Source organism: Somniosus microcephalus, chromosome 14 (assembly GCF_052327205.1).
Source record: "Somniosus microcephalus isolate GS21.2 chromosome 14, FLI_Smic_1.0, whole genome shotgun sequence".
Taxonomy (NCBI): domain Eukaryota; kingdom Metazoa; phylum Chordata; class Chondrichthyes; order Squaliformes; family Somniosidae; genus Somniosus; species Somniosus microcephalus.
The window spans coordinates 22831014-22854121 of record NC_141000.1 but is presented as its reverse complement, the minus strand read 5'-3'; the positions used below and the strand labels follow the sequence as shown (position 1 = coordinate 22854121).

The window sequence follows — 23108 nt, the reverse complement described above, 5'->3', positions numbered from 1 at the left end:
ATATAGTATGTCCTATAGATAACAAACCCTTTATTCCATGCATCAGAAGACGTCTTTTCCAGTAGTATATTACTGATAACTTGATAGACATAAAGTAATGTTATATCCTAGCTTGAGAAGGCAGATTGTTCCATTCAATAATTAAATTAACCATTAAGCATTTCAAAGTAAAATAACTAGAAAAAGGTGGCTAAAGAATTTGTACATCCATACCCACATCTTGCATTTTATTTTAAGCTGGTATGGTAGAACTCGGAAACTTGTTAGACAAATGTGGCTTCCTGGGGAAATGTACAATTGACCAGTTGGCCTGCGGTCCCAAGATGTAAATTATGCCTACAATAATAGAGTTTTGATCATAGAACTGTTAAAAATTGTAAATTGATCTCCCGTGCCTTTGCACACGTGAAGTCATGGTCAAGTGTAGTCCTCAGGTGAGGTGAGAACAAAGAGCGGGGATAATTGGACCAACAAGTGCAGACATATTTCAGTCCCATTTTAAAGTCATACATTCTTTCCTTATTATATTAAACTTTAATTTTATATTATTTCTCTGCAGTACTGTGTCACCACTGGCAGGAGGGTGTAGTTATAATGTGACAAGTTTACATAGGCATTATGAATGTAGACATGGGAATTTAAAATGAGAAAAAAATTGGCAAAATTATGACAAAAATATAACAGTAAAAAATATTTTGCAGATAGAAAGCACATGCAAATGCATGATTGTTTAATATAATCAAAGAAATTATGCAACATAATTTTAAAAGTTTTTTTTGAAAATCAGAAAATCCAGCTCTAACTTCCAATCAATTCAGATCTAGGTATTAGTATTTCCATCGTGATGGTAGCAGAAATCGTTTATGCCTCAAGAAAAAAAAAGCTATTATTTTTATTGATGTGACTAACCTGAAAATAGGCTTCAGATAGTTGTATTTAAAAAAAATTGTTTGTCTGGATATCTAGGATTAAACAAACACTAAGCTGTCCAGAGGCGTCCACATGTCCGCTGGGGAAGTGGAGGTATCGAACCTAACTGGTGCTCAGAAATCATACGTTCATTATACCAGATACTACCTCACATTCTTCAATTGCCAATTTATGTAAAGCTGCCAATGGGGTGAGAAGATAAAAACATTTCTGAACTACCAAAGAAATTACATGCCAGTCAAAATTCCATTACACCTCATTTCAGCTCCCACCAGGGATCCCAAGCAAATAACTCAAGACAACTAAGAAACTGCAGTTCACTGACTGATTATTTACTGAGTGGCATAAATGATTAGATTCTGATTATCTGACTATTGACAAGCAGAAGCATGTTTCTTTGAAGTAGCTTGCCATTAACTCAAGGAAAAACAGATCTAAATTGAGATAGCAGTCCTAGGGTATTCTGTTCCCTGCTTTGATTGCCTATTTCTACCAGAGGAATTCTGTGGAGACCTTTGCCACACAATTCAATGACACCCAGCTTGTAGATCTTGGAAAGGAAGATTTGGAATCTTATTTTCCAGTTTTTTAAACATTCTTATTATAGATATGTGTGCGTTTCTGATTCCATGTAATTATTTTCTTACAAATAGATTTAGCTATTAGTTTTAGCCTGAACAATGGTCCAACAGGTTGGTACTGTTCCATCTTTCAAAATAGGCAGGAGAAAATGGTATGCAACACATGAAATCTCCAGTGCAAAATACTGAGCTGAAACACTAACTTGTTATTCTTGTAAGAAATCACAACACCAGGTTATAGTCCAACAGCTTTACTTGAAATCACAAGCTTTCAGAGCGCTGCTCCTTCGTCAGGTGAAGTGGAGAGATGCATAAAAACACAGCTTATATAGTCAGAGAATAATGTCAGATGTTTACAGGTAATCTTTCTAACTGCCATTTATCACACCTCGGCACAGAGATAATCACAGCAATCAAAGGTGTAAATGGTGTCCAAACAGGTCAGTCAGGAAAACATTACATCAAAGAACAATGAGGTGGGGTCACAAGGGGTCAAATGTTGCAGATGCTGGGGTCTGTATGAAAAACAAAAAAAGACAAAACACATTTTTTTTGCTGGAAATCACAACAGGTCCGGCCGCATCTGTGGAGAGAACAAGCCAACGACGACTCGAGTCTGGATGACCCTACGTCAGGTGGGGTTACATGTAGCGTGACATGAACCCAAGATCTCGGTTGAGGCAGTCCTCATGGGTGCGGAACTTGGCTATCAGTTTCTGCTCGACGATTGCTGTGATTATCTCTCTGCCGAGGTGTGATAAAAAAAAATTATTCATTGATGGGATGTGGGCGTCGCTGGCTAGGCCTGCATTTAGTGCTCATCCCTAATTGCCCTTGAGAAGATGGTGGTGAGCCGCCTTCTTGAACCGCTGCAATCCATATGGTGTAGGTACACCCACAATGCTGTTAGGAAGGGAGTTCCAGGATTTTGGCCCAGCGGCAGTGAAGGAACGGCGATACAGGTCCAAGTCAGGATGATGTGTGGCTTGGAGGGGAACTTGTAGGTGGTGATGTTCCCATGCGTCTGCTGCCCTTGTCCTTCTAAGTGGTAGAGGTTGCGGGTTTGGAAGGTGCTGTTGAAGGAGCTTTGGCGAGTTGCTGCAGTGCATCTTGTAGATGGTACACACTGCAGCCACAGTGCGCCGGTGGTGGAGGGAGTGAATGTTGAAGGTGGTGGATGGAGTGCCAATCAAGCGGGCTGCTTTATCCTGAATGGTGTCGAGCTTCTTGGGTGTTGTTGGAGCTGCACTCATCCAGGCAAGTGGAGAGTATTCCATCACACTCCTGACTTGTGCCTTGTAGATGGTGGAAAGGCTTTGGGGAGTCAGGAGGTGAGACACTCGCCGCAGAATTCCCAGCCTCTGGCCTGCTCTTGTAGCCACAGTATTTATATGGCTGGTCCAGTTCAGTTTCTGATCAATGGTAACCCCCAGGATGTTGATAGTGGGGGATTCAGCGATGGTAATGCCATTGAATGTCATGGGGAGATGGTTAGAGTCTCGCTTGTTGGAGATGGTCATTGCCTGGCACTTGTGTGGTGCAAATGTTACTTGCCACTTGTCAGCCCAAGTCTGAATGTTGTCCAGGTCTTGCTGCATATGGACACGGACTGCGTCAGTATCTGACGAGTCTCGAATGGTGCTGAACAGTGTGCAATCATCAGCGAACATCCCCACTTCTGACCTTATGATGGAGGGAAGGTCATTGATGAAACAGCTGAAGATGGTTGGGCCTAGGACACTGCCCTGAGGAACTCCTGCAGTGATGTCCTGTGATTGAGATGAATGACCTCCAACAACCACAGCCAACTTCCTTTGTGCTAGGTATGATTCCAACCAATGGAGAGTTTTCCCCTTGATTCCCATTGACTTCAGTTTTGCTAGGGCTCCTTGATGCCACACTCGATCAAATGCTGCCTTGATGTCAAGGGCAGTCACTCTCACCTCACCTCTTGAGTTCAGCTCTTTTGTCCATGTTTGGACCAAGGCTGTAATGAGGTCAGGAGCTGAGTGGCCCTGGCGGAACCCAAACTGGCCGTCAGTTAGCAGATTATTGCTGAGTAAGTGCCGCTTGATAGCACTGTCGACGACACCTTCCATCACTTTGCTGATGGCAGTTAGAAAGATTACCTGTAAACATCTGACATTATTCTCTGACTATATAAGCTGTGTTTTTATGCATCTCTCCACTTCACCCGACGAAGGAGCAGCACTCCGAAAGCTTGTGATTTCAAGTAAAGCTGTTGGACTATAACCTGGTGTTGTGTGATTTCTTACATTTGTCCACCCCATGTTATTCTTGTGACATCCAAACCCATTCATCTCACAATAAGAGAACACATTTTAGTTCATAGGAAATGCAGGTCTTCCTATAGAAACTGCTTCTGTGCTGTGTACACAATGGGCTCGATTTTGTCAATGAGGAGCTTTTGGAGGCGGGACTCCCACTTTTTGGGTTGTAGTCCCGCCTCCATCGACTTGTGGCCAACCCATGCTATTTTCCCTTGATTGACCTTGTTAAGCCTGCCCAGCAGGCCAATTAAGGGACACCTGGTTACATCAGCAATTGACATTTCATCTGTCAAGAGCTTTTGAGAGATGAAAAATCAGCGTTCAACAGCTCTGTGAAGCTGTCAAACACTGACAATCTGTCTTCTAACTTGAGTCCTTCTACTCAGACTCAGTTAGAGAGCTCTCCAGACCAGAAAGCAGAGGCTGCAGCTTTTGACAGTTCAGCGGCCATTCTGCTTTCTGTGCCGGTGAACTGAGGGACTCCCGAGAACTGAAGGAAGGAAGCCTGCAGGAGAAAGTAAAGGTAAGTAAAACTTATTAAAACACTTTACACTTACCTCACACACTTACATCTGCACATATGCACCCATCACTCACCTGCACAACGGACATCTCGACCCCTCCAACCCCTGCAGACCGACGGTCCGCCTCGCTATCTTGGCGTGGTTCGGAGCTGTCGGACAGCCCACACTTCAGGGCTAAAAATAGGGATTAGGCAAAAAACTGCCTGTTAACAGGCAGTTAATTGGCACTAATCCCCTTCCCGCCTCGGGGAGGCGGCTCCCAGCACAGGTTGGGTCCCCGCCTCCTGGGACATTGGCACGGAGGCGGGTTGGGGGTGGGATGGGTTCCTGCCCCCCGATTCTGCAATTTTCCCACGACTCCCGCCTCCAAACCCGCCTCCTCGGTGCTTGGAAAATCGAGCCCAATGTGTTGGAGAGAGCTTGAATTGTAATATCCATAACCAAATAGCAGTAGTTCTAAGGCAATTATTTCATTAAAGGATATAAGGCAGTGATTTTATTTGGAAATAATAATGTTTGAACAGTTCATAACTGTCATTTGAAATCTTAGACAAGACTACAGCCTTCTAAATATTTCATGGCACACTTCATGATATACCTGAGAAGTTTTTGTTCTTTTCTAGTTTGGTATTTTGGCAACTGCAACTGTCATCACAACTACTGTCAATCTGTGTGCTCCATGTTGATGTGCAATACTTCTATATAGAAATATTAACAATCACAAGTTTGAATAATTAAACAGTCAATTAAATAATAAGCTAGTATATATTGCAGGGAATTAAATCAATTAAAAAAGTGCTTGTTAATCCTAAAAAGTTTGAATATCGTGGAATGCTGCCATCGCCATAGAAACTAAACAAAATTAAGATTCTGACAACACTAAATGCAGGTCATGGCAAAACACACTGGGGTAGAAAATTGTCTTAGGTGGTAACGCATCGGCAGCCAATTTTACGCCTCGACCGATATTGAAGTCAATGGAACTGAATATCGAGCAAGGTATAAAATGGGCAGCCGATGCGATACCACCCTTTTTAATCTGCCACCCAAGACAAATATCTACCTCTTTATATTTTTGCACACAATGTTGTTGAGACAATAGTAAGTCAACTCTTATCCCTCCACCCCCCCAAAAAAGCAGAACACTTTTTGCAGAACAAGTGCACTTTTATAAGAAAATTAAGGGTACTGAAAATAGAACCAGTAAACCAAAAAAACCACTATGCTGAAATATAATTATAGCTCTGTGTAAACAGCACTAGCTAGCAAAAATGACTTAAGGTTATTATGGGCAGGCTCAAGATTAATTTTTAAGATAATCTTTAAGATCATGTAATTCATTTTATATTATGCACCATTCATCTCACCAAGATTGGCTGACCTACATTGGCTCCCGGTTAAGCAGCGCCTTGATTTCAAAATTCTCATTCTTGTTTTCAAATCCCTCCATGGCCTCACCCCTTCCTATCTCCTTCAGCCCCACAACCCTCTGCCCACCACCCCGAGATATCTGCGCTCCTCTAATTCTGCTCTCGAGGATCCCTGATTACAATCGCTCAACTTTTGGTGGCCGTGCCTTCTGTTGCCTAGGCCCTAAGCTCTGGAATTCCCTCCCTAAACCTGTCCGCCTCGCTACCTCTCTTTCCTCCTTTAAGACGCTCCTTAAAACCTACCTCTTCGACCAAGCTTTTGGTCACCTGCCCTAATTTATCCTTATGTGGATCGGTGTCAAATTTTTGTCTTAAAATACTCCTGTGCAGCGCCTTGGGACGTTTTACTACGTTAAAGGCGCTATATAAATACAAAAAAAAATGATTAGTCCAAAAAAAAAGCTTAGCTGGCTTTAAGATTACATTTTACTAAATGTTGGACCATTAGCACTTCTCTTAGCCATAGCAATGCATTTAGCACAGTTGGTTTACAACAGTAACTCTCAGAGGAGGACTCATTCCATATTGGAAGCAGAGACAAAAGAAAGCAAGAAATAAATTTATATAGTATTATATAGAAATTTATATATTGCATTTATAGAGTGCTTTTCATGACCGTGGGATGTCCCAAAGCGCTTTACAGCCAATTAAGTACATTTCAAAGTGTACTTACTGTTGTAATGTAGGGAAATTCAGCAGCCACTTTGCGCACAGCCAACACTGGAGTGACTGGGGCTACAATGAGAAGCTCTGTCATCTCAGCGTCATACTGGCTCTTCTACCACAGCCTGTGGGAGTGGCTCATGAAGAAGACTGCTCGGAACAGAACAGTATTAAGCAACAAGTGGAACTGTACAGCATACAGTGTCAACTTAAATTACTGTAATATGGTGGCTTACTGGTTATGGTACTAGACTGGCAACCCAGAGGTTGAGAGTTCAAATCCCACCATGGCAAGTTGTGAGACTGAATTCAATAAATCTTGTGATCTATGGCTTGGCACGAGAGTTAAAAAAAATGATCAAAGTTAAAAACCAAACTGGTTCACTAATGTACTTCAGGGATGGGAACTTACCACCCGTACCCAGGATGTCCTATACACAATTCCAGTTCCACTATACGGATGACTCAATGCGCTCTGAAGTAGGCTGGTAAGACACTTACCTTTATTAAATTATCAGTCACCCCAGAGAACAAATGAAAAAAAAACAGACTTTTGCAGGAATAAAACCTTGCCAGGTTAAAGTAACAGACCTTTTTCAACCTCTTTTATGGCTTTGACTGACAAGTGCCAATTCACTCAACTACATACCTTTGTGTAAATTAAGTGCTATGACTAGTGAACTAACAGATATATTTTTCTTTCCTGCCCAAAGTGCTTCTTGAACCTGCATGGCTAAAACACGATCTATGGCTTTTCAAAAAAGTGGAAGACTTCAGAGTATAACAATCTATAGAGAACTCAGTTAATGATTACACAGATTTTGGCCACTTGAGAGTTTCCTCACATGCACTTGAAAAAAAAATTCTTGGGTTGTGGGCGGCGCTGGCAAGACCAGCATTTATTGCCAATCCCCAGTTGCCGAGAAAGTGATGGTGGGCCGCCCTCTTGTACTGCTTGCAGTATCGATACAACTGAGTGGCTTGCTAGGCCACTCCAGAGGGCAGCTACCATGTTGGTGTGGGACTGACTCAGTCAGGACGGCGGTTTTCTTTCAATAAAAGGACATTAATGAACCAGTTGGCTTTTTACAACAATCGGTCAACTTCATGGTCAATTTTACTGAAATGTGCTTTTTTACTTTCATTATTTTTATTAAAATCAGAATTCAAATTCTCAAACTGCCATGGTGGGATTTGAAGTCACAATCTCTGGATTATTAGTCCAAGCTTCTGGATTACTAGTCCAGTAACACAACCACTACATTACTGCACCCTCTATTCTTCGATCTCGACGAGTGGCTGTGTTTTAAGAAGATACTACAGGAAGCTCTCCTTTAACCAGCACCTAAATATCCAGAAATCTCTCTTAACTGGCAAAATTCAGGAGTAGGTTCAGGTAAGTTTTACTATACATTAGTGGCCGTGTAACCGGGGTTCCTGGATCTGTGGCCGTTCAACCAGGGCTCCTGCACCTGTGGCCGTGCAACAGGGACTCCTGGATCTGTGGCCGTGTAACCGGGACTCCTGCATAAGTGCCATGTAACCGGGGCTCCTGCACCTGTGGCCGTGCAACAGGGACTCCTGGATCTGTGGCCGTGTAACCGGGACTCCTGCACAAGTGCCATGTAACCGGGGCTCCTGCACCTGTGGCCGTGTACGGGGCTCTCCTACCTTGGTAAGTATACCTCGCTGTAATCCGGACTTTTTGATCAACCGGCACCACACCGGTCCCGGATAAAAAAGTGTTTCCTGTACATGTCAAAGGAGGTTTCTAATACTTTGACTGCATAGCTGTAAACTGATACCACTGAGCCAAGGCCAACACAGAGGGCAATTTTGCCAATGGCGGCGTGTTGGAGGCGGGACTGCTGCTTGTCGGGTTTTAGTCCAGCTTCCATCGACTCGTGGCCAACCCACGCTATTTTCCCTTGATTGACCTTGTTAAGACCGCCCAGCGGGCTTAGCAGGTCAATTAAGGGGAAGCCGGTTACAGAGAACATCAGCATATGACGTTTCATTTTGACAGATGATTTGTCATCGTTTGACAGCTCTGTGAAGCTGTTAAACACTGACATTCTATGTTGTTTGATGAGTCCTTGTATTCAAGACTCATCAAACCTCTTTTGTGAGCAGAAATTAGATGGTTGTTGCATCGGAGAATGCAGCAGCCATCTGTCATCGGTGAGATGCGAGACTCACCGCATCCACAACTGTTGAAGCCTGCAGGAAAAACAAAGGTAAGTAAACATTTTCTATCACGTTCCACTCACCTCACATACTTACCTCTTCACACTTGCACCCATCACTTACCTTCACAGTGCACTTTTGCACCCCGCAGACCCACTGCTCGCCTCGGTGACCCTGCTGGGGTTTCCTGACATCGGGAAGCCCGCGCCTCTGTTGGAAAAATGGGGATAGTCCTCTTAACTGCCTGTTGACTGGCAGTTAAGTGCCTGTAATCCCCTTCCCGCCTCCAGGAGACGGGACCCGGCGCAGATCGGCTACCCGCCTCCTGGGAAGATGGTACGGAGGCAGGTTGGGGGCGGGATGGGCACCTGCCCCCAGATTCTGCCATTTTCCCAGCAGTCCCACCTCCAAACCTGCCTCCCCAGGGCTGGCAAGATCGCGCCCTTAGTGGCCAATAGGTGAATTGATTTACGCACAGCACAGGAAGAAGCCACATAGATATCACTAAAACTGCATTCCAACTTAAAATTCCTTAAAAGGTACAAGTACAGCTTCGACACTCGAATGACAATGGTTAAGCCTACAGGAACACAAAACTTCTGAAAATGGAGAAAAATAGTTTGGAAATATACTAAAACAACATGGAATACACTTAATTTACAATTAGCAGGAAATTATAGTTTGGTGTCAAAAACAATTATTGTCAAAATGGCATCATTTGGGATTGAGTCAGTGGAGTGAAGTCTATTCCAAATATTGACGATTTGAGTATTGGAAATCACAACACAGTATTTTTTCAGCCATTTTGCCACACAGTACTGATGGATGAATTCTACTAACAAATGACCACTGTGGAGCACCACAAGCCAATATATAGACAGTGAGCCATCACTTCTGTTCCATCTATGTCAGTCGAACTAAAGACAATTAATAACAGAATTAGTGCTAACAATTGTTATTAAATTATTTTTTCATCAATTCTCGGGATGTAGGTGTCGCTGGGTGCCCTGATTTGATACAGCTTACTCGACCACTTCAGAGGGCCGGTAAGAATCAAACCACAATGTTGTGGGACATATAGATCAGACCAGGGAAGGACAGCAGGTTTCCTTCCCTAAAGGACATTGGTAAACTAGTTGGGTTTGTATGGCAATCTGACATCTTCGTGGACACTTTCGCCACACCCACCCCTCCACTGGAAACTGCACAATACAGTGGAACTACTAATTGTAAAATTAGGAAACCAGATTCCTCATCATGTCACGAGCATCAGGGTCAACTCAGATAGGAAGACACAGATTCCACATTTATTCTGCTAAAATTTCACTGCCGTGTGTGTGGGGGAAAGCACGCTGTGCTCTGTCTGTCAGCTTGTCCAAGAACGTACAAAGTTCAGCTCAGTAAATGAGCTAGACTTGAACTTGTGACATTCAAGCCAGGATGCAAGTGGTGTAGCACAGGTACTGTAGCCGAGATGGTTTTAAAAAAAAAATAGAAATAGTACATCAATAATGTCTGCAGAAGAATGTCACCATTACAATAATAATGCTCAAAATTATGCCTATTGGGCATAGGACACCGCAATTAGGAGGACAGGAACAGGGATTGGCCATTCAGATCCTCGCGCCTGTTCCGCCATTCAATTAGTCCATTGCTGATCAGTATCTCAACTCCTGCCTTGGTTCCATATCCCTTAATACCCTTACATAACAAAAATCTATCAATCATTGTTTTGAAAATTTCAATTGGCACAGCACCCTTATACTTTTGGGGAGCGAGTTCCTGATTTCCTCTACCCTTTATGTGAAGATGTGCTTCCTGCCTGAACAATCTAGCTCTAATTTTAAGATTATGCCCGCTTGATCTGGACTCCCTCACCAGAGGAAATAATTTCTCTCTATCTCCCCTATCAAATCCTTTCAGCATCTCAATTAAATCACCCCTTAACATTTTATATTCAAGGGAATACAAGCCTAGTCTATGCAACCTGTGCTCATAATTTAATCATCTAAGCCCCGGTATCATTCTGGGGAATCTGCACTGCACCCCCTCCAAAGCCAATATATCCTTCCTGAGGTGTCTTGCCCAGAACTGAATGCAGTACTCCAGATGCGGTCTAACCAGAGTTTTATACAACAGTAGCATAACTTCCAACTCTTTGGTCAGCGCTCAGAGGGCAGGTTTGGCGGCGGGTCCGCTGTCAAAATAGCAAAGATTGACAGTGGGTAGGAAACCCGCCGTCAACCCACCTCCACACGAGTCTCCCAGGTGTCGGGTCTGTCAGCGGAGAACTGACCTGACACCAAGCAGCGGAGGAGATAATTGAGCTCATTAAATGGCTTGTTAAGAGCCAATTTAATGGTATTTTGGGGCTTCTTTCCAATTTTACATGCTCCCCCACGGGTTACCCGTTGCTCGGGGGACATGCCAGCTCACCCTGGTGTGATTTGAATCTGCTCTGATGTATCTGATAAGCTGACAGCTGCAGAAGTGGTGTAAAGGATGCCATGTTGCAGATGGTCAGTTTCAGAGTGCAGAAACTGTTGGTTACTGCATTTGTAATGCATAGAGATTTCTTTAACTTGCAAGTGTTTAGAGGCAACTATGTCCAGTGCCACTTCATTGGAACAACCTCTCTCACCATTGACAGATTGCTTCTGTCATCTCACCTGCAGCTGCCATCTAGTGCAGCAACATTGGTGTCCTAGAAAAAAAATCAGACTTTGGTCCTCTGAATCCTTCCACAATCAGCCCCAACACCAATATCACCAGGCACACCAACATCATCACCAACCTTCTCCGCCATCACCTGATGCTGCACAGGACACCAGCCCCTGACAACATTGCTGCCCGGTAGGCCAGCGATGGCATCACCATGGCCAGATTTATTTCACTTGATGTAAACCCTGGCTGCCACATGACGCGCCAGGTTGACATCATCCCACACCAGCACCGTTAAGCAGCCCTTTAATGTCCAAGCCATTCCATGCACACTCATCACTATAGCAGGGGCGGGGGGTGGGGCAGTTATGGCTCAACATTCACTGGAACTCAGTCAGACACTTCTCAAGGTGAGCACAGATCTGTCCAATAAGGGGCCGTGTTGAAAATATAGGTTTCATTGTATGACAACACATTACCAGAAACTTCACATGGACATTGGCTAAACCCCTCAAGTGCCTACCCTTGCGTGTTGTTAGTTGGTATGTTTGCAGTATGATGAGGGTGAGTGTGAGGAGTGGCTAGGTGAGATGGGGAAGTGATAATGTAGATAGAGGGGGTTGGGTGGAGGTGCAAGGTAAGTTGGTGTAAGGATGTGCAGGAGAAGGGTATGGAAGGCAGAGCGATGGGGATGTGTTGCATGGCACAGCATGGCGAGTTTGAGTGTGGCTTTGCAGTAACATTTCGTGATCCACTGAGATTATTGAAAGGTTGGCGCCACTGCAGCCAGGGACCCCTGACGACACCCCTGCTTTTACCCTCCTGTGCAAGGTGCAACCAGGCTGCGTTGGTGTCCTGGGGAGGTCTCTTCTGCCCTTGGAAGGGAGGAGAACCTCTCTATGTGCTGTGACTCCCTCCATAAGCATATGGAGGGAGTCATTGGAGAACCTGGGTGCAAGCGTCCACCTTTGTGCAGTGCTTGTCAGTGTTTGCAGCACCTCAATGCCATAAAACACTGACAGAACAACTGTTAAACTCAATGTGGCCATGGTCCCTTTAAGGAAACCGGCTGATGACACGTCATCAAATGATGTCATCAGGCCCACTTCCTGTTAATTGGGCGGGCTTAACAAGACCAATCAAGGGCAAATCCCTTTGACAGAGCGGCTGCAGCCGCAATCGGGACTGGAACCTGGAAGCCAGCTCTCTCGCCACCATCCCAATGCCGCTGAGAAAATCGCGGCCTTTGTATTCCAGCCCCTTGGAGATAAATGCTAACATTTCATTAGTCTTTTAAACTATTTTTTATACCTGTCCACTAGCTTTTAGTGATTTGTGTACAGACCCCTAAATCTCTCTGCTCCTCCACAGTTCGTAGCTTCTCACCATTTACATCTTTTAGGTCCAAAGTGGATGACTAGATAATTATTCAAAGTGAATCATTATATAATTCTTCTTCTGAAATGTTTGTAATTCAAGCCATATTACACCACCAATCATGTACCGATATCTTCATACTTACTTCACCCAGTACTTCAATGATTTCACCGATTTTCAGCTCCAGCTCATCTTCATTCTGAGGAGCATAACTAAACGCCACTTGACATCTTCTTGATCTAATTTTTTCAGCTAGGAAAATAAAAATTACATTGTAAGTAATTCTGTACAAGACTGAAGCTGGCTTTTATACAGGTAAAACAAACATGCAGTCTGACAAAGTAGATGTGTACAGTATGGTTTGCAGGTGACAGATCAATTTGATTCTAAATTGAAATGGAAAGAAAGTGTGTCAGAGAGAGAGAGAGAGAGGCAGAAATATACAAGTTTAAGGAGATGAGCATTAACATTCTGAAAGAAACAAATATTGTAATGGATTTCATTTAATTTTCCTTTAGAAATATTTCTACTTATTGCTATTTTAGAGTATCTTTACAAAGGAATCTCTAGTACTTTCCCAGATGTAACAAATTAGGCACTGCAGTCACCCTGTCAAGTTTGTGCAGACTAAGCTTGCCAAGTGCAATTAATTTGTAAGTATCAACTGATTTAACATCTGCATTATACAAAAGAAAAGGTTAAAACAGCTTTCAAAAATACCTACAAAATATTATGAAACAAACTGCACCATTAAAATTAGTAACTCTGTTTAGGTTCCTGGTTTGAATATTCATTCCCACAGAAGTATCCCCTTTGCTCAAAAGCACATTTAGTACAAGGTTGATATTTTTCAGTAAAAATTGTGACTCCGAAATTACCAACCCCATGATCATCCACAATTTTGATAGTGCCACCTTCATCAGAATATAATTCAGTCAATCAAACTACAAGCATTGCCTTAAATCAATGCAAAACAAGTCATACTTGCATCTATAGCACAACATAGGTGATAGTTCTCTCAATACAAAAAACACAATCTTCCTACACCATTAATAGAGATCAGCACCAAACTGAATTAAACTTGGCATGGTTCACATTTGGCCAAATTTATCAGTTCTCTTGGATGCTCCTGTGCCTTTGAACAGCAAACCAAATACAAATAGCAAAAAAAATGTCCCTTTCCACATGCATGGACAATAGGGTTGCCAACTCTAGTTGGACTTATTCCTAGAGGTTTTATCACATGATCGCCCGCCCCCATGCTCCTGCCATTGGTCGTCCAACAGGTCCATCCTTGCGGCGCACCGCCTTCCCACACCAATTGGAAAGCGAACAGAATTTGTGTTAACTGATTGGATGATTCTTGACTGCCAGCCAAACAGCCTTCCCTCCATTCGTCCCCTAACCTATTTCCAATATTTTAAATATGTAATTAAACCAGTGTGTTCAAAGAAAATTAAAAAGAAATACAAAGTTTTTCATGCCCCTATGCTTTTCCTTCCAGGTTGCTTGCAGCAGTGTCCGGGACATTAATCTTTAATTCCGAGACACCCCAGGACAATCTTGAAGGCTTGACAACCCTAATGTACAACTTCATTATAAACATTCAGCAGTGAGGCCAACGGTGACTAAAGCTGTATGACAGAGATTTTAGGATCCTGGTCAGTTGGGTGAGGAGGACGTGGGTCCAGATTCCCTAGCCGCTGTGACAGGAAGGAGAAATACATTATATTATTTGGTTACGGTGTCAGCCATGATTCAGTTGGTAGCACTCTCGCCTGAGTCACAAGGTTGTGGGTTCAAGTCCCACTCCAGAGACTTGAACACAAAATCTAGGCTGACACTTCAGTGCAGTACTGAGTGAGTGCGGCACTGTCGCACATCCCATCTTTTGGACGCAACGTTAAACCGTGTCTGCCCTTTCAGGGGGATGCAAAAGATCCCATGACACTATTCAATGAAGAGCAGGGTAGTTCTCGCCGGTGGCCTGGCTAATATTTATTCCTTAACCAACATCATTAAACAAAATGATCTGGTCATTATCACATTGCTACAAAAGTAAAATACTGTGGATGCTGGAAATCTGAAATAAAAACAGAAAATGCTGGAGATACTCAGCAGGTCAGGCAGCAGCTGTGAAGATAGAAACAGAGCGAACGTTTCAGGTCCCTTACTGAGACAATGAAAAGGAAATCCGGGAATTGGGAATTAAAATTCACACATGCTATAGTGCAGTCTGGATCATCTAAAATCAAACTGATTGTTTGATTGCTGAACGGTTTTGCAAAATAGCTGGTGTTGCTAAAATCCACCCAAAACATAAAATATCTACTTAAAATAGTTCAGGTAGAGGTCCAATACGGCAGAGCTGACAAGTGGTAGGTAGCATTCATGCCACTCAATGCCAGGCAGTGACCATCTTGAACAAAATAAAAAGCCCAGCCATCTCTCCTTGACCTTCATATATGAACAGGACAGAAGCCAGATAGTAAGGAATTCAATAAGGAGTGATGAGAAAACTGGGAATACATTTGAAAGGTTTTCTGCAATTTATGACCATCTGCGTCAGCCTTGGCTCAGTGGTAGCACTCTGGCCTCGGACTCTGAAAGTTGTGGGTTCAACCCCCCACTCCAGAGACTTGAGCATATAATCCAGGCTGACACTTCATTGCAGCACCGAGGCAGTGCTGCACTGTCGGAAGCGTCTTTCAGGTGAAATGTTAAACCGAGGCCCTCTCGGGTGAATTTAAAAAAAAGTCACGGCACTATTCGAAGAGGAGCAGGAGAGTTGTCCCGGTGTCCTGGCCAACACTTATCCCTCAACCAGCACCTAAAAATACATGATCTGGTCATTTATCTCAGTGCTGTTTGTGGGAGCTTGCTGTGTGCAAATTGGCAGCTGCGTTTCATTCATTACAACAATCACTATTCATTGGGTGTAAAGCACTTTGAGTCATGAAAGGTGTTATATAAATTTATAAGTCATTCTTTTGCTTTCTTCTGAAGGCAATCAGTTATGCTGAGATACAGTTATACAAGACACCCCAACAACCATTCTCCACCTGTATGAATCAAGGCAATGACTATTTGGCCTTGAGGGCAGCACAGCCAAACCAGATACCAGTGCACTGCTAGCATTCAGATATATGAACTTTCTAGCAGAGGTCCCTGGATAGTAATGAGGAACAAGAATCCTAACTAATTTCTTCTCCTTTCCAGCATCAGAACATAAAGGTCAGTTGTAATGACCCCCTGCTACCCTGCCCAGATCAGCTAATTAAAAAAAAAAAGAAACCATGGTTTAATCCTTGGACCTCCCTGGTCTCAGTATCACACAGTTCAGTGAATTCACCTACCGGATCCCCCCAGGTTTAGTTTAACCAGCGGCAGAGTGATTCATTACCATCAAACTGATCAAAATTAAGTGAACAGAAATGTCCAATTCCTTTGGCTGATAAACACCTTAGAAATAAAAAATAGTCTCCTAAAACTATTGGATAAATTTTCCCTATTGCAGACATTCATAAATTGATGTGTGTAAATTGAAAAAGAAAACAGTTAGAAAGTGCAATATTTGTTGATTAAAATATATGTTAGATTTACACACAAATATATAGATGTTAAGTTGATGATTTCTTCTATTGTAATACTAAATTGCAATTCAAAAGAGAACATTTTTTAAACAGCTCCTCTCTACCTCTTCATATTATACCTTCCCATTCTCCTGCTCCATGTGTATCCATGCACATCCATTTTCCCTACAGAACGCATATGCACAATGAGTTTCCTCTGTAAGGGCACAAAACTGCCCTAACTGGCAAACTCACTTAACAGGAGAATGAAGATGGTCCGGTGGTGCAGAAGAGATGTTCTGAGGCTGCGATTGAGGCACAATACATCTTCACTCTGCATCTAAGCATGCCTGGTAATGCTTGATGCGGACATTGAGTGCCCAAAATGAAAAGTGTTCCACTCTCCAGGACTAACAATCCCTCGCTTTGATAAGGATAAAATTCACAAAGAAAAGTTTGATGTGCACATGCACACAAAAAAATGCAACATTCACAGAGATAACAAGATATTTTAACCATCCAACCATGACAATAAAACTCAAAAAAGGTCACTCAATCTGATCATGCAATGTAAGCTGAATGCGCATCAAGTCTTCGATTACAGTGCATAAAATACTTCAGTATGCAACTGTCACCAACTTGATTAATCATAAATCACTGTGCAAAAAAAATGCATCACACACATTTAAATATTAAAGCCCTGCAACGATATGCTTTTAGTTTGGTTTTAAGGTCAGATTTGTAGTATTTCTTAACCTCCATCTTCTAGGTCTCTATTCATAGAAGTTTCTGGTGCCACAACTTCTGAGAAGTGCAATTACTCAACACTGCGATCTCACGATTACACCAGCAGTTAGATTATTCCCTCCTCGGGTTATATTTTCAGTTTCTCTACTGGGGCACCAACTTATCCTGGGTACAGTATATGGTTCCACAAGCATGATCAGTCCAGATATTCTTACCAGATGAGAGGGGAGTCATTACAGTAGAGTCCAATCCGGATAGCCACGTGCAAGTACATACAGGAAACTTTCTGTTATCCGGCACGGACGGGACCGACGTGGTGCCGGTTCATCAACAATTCCGGATAACCGAACGCTATAGTAAAAGATACGGAGCTCAGAGCTCCGTATAAAGCAACAAACCCTGTTGCACAAGTTGCAAGCGTCTCTGTAGCTTAGCAACAGCTGCAGCTACACCCTTGCACAGCAACAAATGGAGTAAAAAAATGTAATAAAAGTTACCTGAACCTACTCCTGAATTTTGCCGGTTAACCAACATTTCCGGTTATTTAGGGGCCGGTTAATCGAAAGTTTCCTGTAAAACAATCAGGAGTGAGAAGTCGGATTGATGTTTTCCTCTCCAGAGTGCAGGGTGCTACGGCGAGTTGTAGCACCTCAACCGCAGCAGTGGCCGAGATTAACTTGGCAATGACCAGGTATTGAACCGTCCTCATCTGTACAGCTCAATCACATACAAGGATGGTGTATTTACCATCTGAACTGTCAGGTGGGTTCATTTTAATTTCTCTTCAGTATTCTACTCCCTTTCAGTCACAATCCTTTCATGTTTCTTTATTAGAAAAGATGTGCAACAAACTGCAATTGTGCCTACAACAGATATTTGTAACATGGTTTATTTTATGCATGGAGATAGAAATTTGCTTTAGTCTTTTCATCAACTACCAGTATTTGAATTCTGTATATATAATTCCATTCTACTGTTTAATTACTGATACCACTAAGTCTCAAACTGCTACCTTTTATTTTGTTCAATAATTTGGCTGTATTATTCCTCTTTCGAGTTCATTTAAAATGAGATAATTACACAGAGACCACCTACATGACACCAATTTTAGCATCATCAGTTTATTGGTTATATTTAGTGCCAGGTCTGTAGTAGGCGTTTTCCATGGTCAAACTGTTTACACTGCCGAAGATGACTGGTTGATGTATTTGAATTTTTCCTGCAATTTATGACCATCTATGTCAGCCTTGGCTCAGTGGCAGCACTTTGGCCTCTGAGTCAGAAAGCTGTGGGTCAAGTCCCACTCCAGAGGCTTGAGCACATAATCTAGGCTGACACTCCACTACATAATGAGGGAGTGCTGCACTGTTGGAGGTGGTGGCTTTCGGATGAGATGTTAAACCATGAATCATTGCTCAGCAAAATCGCCTTTACAGGAGTGGTGGCAATAGGTCTCACCACTAGTGATGAGGTGGACATGATTTTCCAATATAGGCTCAACAATTTCCCTCTGAGCAGAATGGATGAAGCCTTACTGGTTTCTGTGAACAATCATGACCAGTACAGTTACTGCGAATAGTTATCACCAACCATCAGTGTTCCCGGCTTCAACACTTCAATCAACTTCGTGTTGGTGGGCATCAGAGTTCACTTCACAACCTTGAGGCTGAGCGAATCCTGAATGTTAGAGAATCTGAGATTGCCACTAACAACCCACGGATTCTTGGTACTTCAAATTTGGATATTCTACAACTTGTATGCATTGATGGCGGTAGATTTGCTATTGTAATTCTTATTGACAAACATTCACTACAAGCCCACTGACTCCCACAGCTACCTGGACTACACTTCCTCCCACCCCGCCTCCTGTAAGGACTCTATTCCATTCTCCCAGTTTCTCCGCATCTGCTCCGACGATGCCACCTTCCATACCAGTGCTTCCGACATGTCTTCCTTTTTCCTCAACCGAGGATTCCCCTCTACATTGGCCTTTGACCGTGTCCGTTCTATCTCCCGCACTTCTGCATTCACCCCTGCCCCTCCCTCCCAGAACCACGATAGAGTTCCCCTTGTCCTCACCTTTCACCCCACCAACCTCCACATTCAATGGATCATCCTCCGCCATATCCGCCACCTCCAGCGTGATCCCACCACCAAACGCATCTTCCCCCTCACCTCCCCTTTCAGCATTCCGTAGGGACCGCTCCTTCCGCGACACCCTAGTCCACTCCTCTATCACCCCAAACACCCCTTCCCCTGGCACCTTCCCGTGCAAGCGCAGGAGATGCAAGACATGCCCTTATACCTCCCCCCTTCCCACAGTCCAGGGTCCCAAACACCCCTTCCAGGTGAAACAGCGATTTACTTGTACTTCTTGCAATCTAGTATACTGTATTCGCTGCTCACGATGCGATCTCCTCTACATTGGGGAGACCAAAAGCAGATTGGGTGACCACTTTGCGGAACACCTCCGTTCAGTCCGTAAGGGGGACCCTGAGCTTCCGGTCGCCCGTCACTTTAATTCACCGCTCCACTCCCACTCTGACCTCTGTCCTCGGCCTCTTACACTGTTCCACGGAAGCTCAGCGTAAGCTCGAGGAACAGCACCTCATCTTTCGATTAGACACTTTACAGCCTTCTGGACTCAACATAGAGTTCAACAATTTCAGATCATTACCTGGCCCCTATAATATATATATTTTTATCCACACTTTTGTTCTGTTCTTCTCTCCCACATGGCAGCTGTCTTTCATTCTGCCAGCGCAATTTACACTTCATCTAGAGCCATCCTTTGTTTCTTAACCTGTCCCATTGCCATCTCCTCTCGCCTTGAATATCTCTTAACCTCTCTTAACCTCTCCTGCCTTCGATCCTATCACAGACCTTCCCTTTTGTTCTTTCCTCCCCTCCCCCGTTTCCCAGCCTCTACACTTGCTTAAAAATCTGTTCCGTTTCCTGCTTTTTTCTAGTTCTGACGAAAGGTCATCGACCTGAAACGTTAACTCTGTTTCTCTCTTCACAGATGCTGCCTGACCTGCTGCGTGTCTCCAGCATTTTGTTTTTATTTCTAAACGCTAGTTTGCTTCAGCAGAGCAACATCTTTATTGACATTCTGCAGGTGAAGCTGCACATTCATGTCTATGTGAAACCTCACCCCAGTTCCCCAGCAGCACAAGATATATAGTCAGAAATAAACCAAAGAGCTAAAGGTAGGCTGTTCATGTTCATTCAACTGCAAGCCTACCTCAATGTTCACATAATGGAACTGGTATGCACCGAATTAAAATCACTCAAATCGTCGAAACAGCTGACTTAGAACAAGCTAGTTATGCCCACTCTGAGCTCTCTGTTCTCGGCCTCCTACACAGTTCCAATGAAGCTCAAGGGAAGCGCGAGGAACAGCACCTCATCTTTCAATTAGGCACTTTACAGCCTTCCAGACACAACATCAAGTTCAACAATTTCAGATCATAACCACTGCTCCCGTTTTTTTGGACAGCAGGTGCTGGTAATGATTCTGCTGTTGCCATTTACAGCTCCTCTAGACCCATCTTTTGATTGTTTACTTGTCCAACCACCCCCTTTTAGCTTGCCCCATCATCCCTTTTGTCATTTATCACTCCTGCCTTCCACCCTATCACAGACCTTGCCTTTTGTTCTCCCCACCCCACCCCCCCCACCTTTCCCTGCCCTGTACTTGCTTAAAATCTGTTGCATCTGTAACGTTTTCCAGTTCTAACGAAGGGTCAAGGACCTGAAACGTTAACGCGGTTTCTCTCTCCACAGTTGCTGCCTCACCTGCTTAGTATTTCCAGCATTTTCTGTTTATATTTCAGATTTCCAGCATCCGCAGTATTTTGCCCTTTGTATTACTATTAATGTTCATTCTCTATTACTAATTGCACTGGTTTCCTTGTTGCCAAATCTGCTCCCTTTGCGCTGCCGTTGCTCAAAATTTGTAAAAATGATTTTAAAGCAACTGAGTACGCGCAATTAGTCCAGTCACAACCACCACTTTGCCAATCGGGCCAGGACCTTCACCAATGTTTAGACAGCAGTTGCATAGGCCAGCAAATGGCAAAACTGCTTTGCTAGTCTGTACAAATGCCTGCTTGCGTAGGGTCAGTGCGCCATCCTGGCCAAAGCGTCATCAGACAATCGGTTTGTCTGCCGCATTGTTGGTTGAAAGGAGACAGAAAAACAACTCAATGTGATTTCACTGTCTCCAATGTGACAGGTCATTTTCACTGCAGGGTTGCCTCTGGATAGTGTCATTTCCAGAGGCAACCTGCAACAAGGCGATAATAGATTCAGCATTTGAAAGAACAAGAAAAAAGTTGGCATTTATAGAATGCCTTCATCACCTCAGGATGTCCAAAGCACTTTACAGCCAGTGAAGTACTTTTGAAGTGTAGTCACTGTTCTAATGTAGGGAAACACAGCAGCCAATGTGTGCACTGCAAAGTTCCACAAACAGCAATGAGATTTAAAAAAAATTAGAGTATCTGGTTATTTAAGTGTTGTTGGTTGAGGGATAAATATTAACCAGGACATCAGGGAGAACTCCCCTGCTCTTCTTTGAATAGTGGGATTATTTAGAGCGAGGGCAGATGGGGCCTCGGTTTAATGTCTCATCCAAAAGACGACACCTCCAACAGTGCCGCACTCCCCTCAAGTGCTGCACTGAAATGTCAGCCTAGATTATGTGCTCAAGTCTAAAAGGGACTTGATGTCACAACCTTCTGATTCAGAGGTGAAAAAGTGCTACCACTGAGCCAAGGCTGACACATTTGCAAAAAACATTCGAGTTATTTGACATTCTTAAATGTGTGAAAAGCAACTTTACACAATGTTGATCAGTGTCACATTACTGAAAAACACTGAAGACAGCAAATCATCACGCTCAAGAACAAAAGATCTGTTCTACTAACAAAGGAGTCTTTCATTGCTTATGTATGTAACAAAATGGCATTTAGGCTAAAGCCTGGTCTAGATCCCAGGGCCTGGGGCAGGGAAATATATCTTAAAAAGCACAAATACACACACAACACTACTCACATTCATTGAGAAGTAGATTTGCTCAGTAACTTTGGAGTAGAGGTGGAGGAAAGAGAGCACGCGTTTACCAGGCATGAATTTTTAAATGATTGTAACATACTGTAAGGAGTCTCAAAACATAGTTATTAGATTCAGAGCATTTTATATTATGAAGTGCCTTGGGACATTTTACTGTGTTAAAGACGCTATATAAATACAAGTTGTTGTTGTTACCTTTTAAACAAATTTTTACCCCATCCACCCCCTCAGTCTCTACCATTGTTTCCCCAACCCAAAGAAACATCCTCCCAGGTAAGAAGAGTCTAACTGTGTATATAGTAGTGAATGCCGATCCAGTAAGAGGCATATTTGAAAAGGGTCTTGGAGACATTTTTCTCTCCCTTCCCATTAAAAAAACACTACTGTACTTACGATACAAAAATTAGAATCATAGAATGGTTACAGCATGGAAGAAGGCCATTCAGTTCGTCTAGCCCGTGCCGGCTCTCTGCAAAGAGCACTTCAGTTAGTCCCACTCCCCTGCCCTTTCCCCGCAGCCCTGCAAACGGTTTTTCTTTCAGGTACTTATCCAACTCCCTTTTGAAAGCCTTCTTACATTCTCAACAAATCACTTGGGAGGCAAAGGTTTCAAACATTTGTGATAACATACTGTTATCATGTTAGCGTAAAACTACATGAACTAAGTGTATTGAGGACAGCAGCTATGTGTGAACATATTTCCCCCCTAAATCACAAATACTGAAGTTTATGTTAACAGCAATCAATTTACCTCGTATTCCATGCTATGGGAAGTAACTGCTAGCACCTTGACCCATCTTTCATAAACATATACAATTATTCACAGTAATACACCTCAGAGGTGCATGGGTCTTAGACTTGGCACCAATTTCTTGGTTGCAAATAATCTTTATTGAGTTTGACAGCGTCTTGACACACTCAATGTTTTAAGCAATAGTCATAGAGAAATAAACGATATTACCTGCTTTCTCTCCGGGTAGAGACATCGATTCTTTCGTTCTTATCGCTCTCTACGAATTGTAAAGGAAAGCTTAAGATTTTTATAGAGCTATAGTCATTCCCATCCACC

At 43.2% G+C, this 23108-nt stretch overlaps 1 protein-coding gene across 6 annotated transcripts in view; it reads right to left on the bottom strand.

Moving 5' to 3' along the window:
- sh3kbp1 (SH3-domain kinase binding protein 1) overlaps positions 1 to 23108 on the bottom strand; it is a 295127-nt gene that overhangs the window by 164974 nt on the left and 107045 nt on the right. For 4 of the 6 annotated variants that reach the window (XM_086006346.1, XM_086006349.1, XM_086006347.1 and 1 more), the window contains exon 4: positions 12790 to 12896. In XM_086006346.1, coding sequence (XP_085862472.1) covers positions 12790 to 12896 — 107 coding nt within the window. Of the gene's footprint in view, positions 1 to 12789; positions 12897 to 23000; positions 23050 to 23108 lie in introns of those variants that run through there. The other 2 variants (XM_086006350.1, XM_086006351.1) reach the window with 2 other exon arrangements.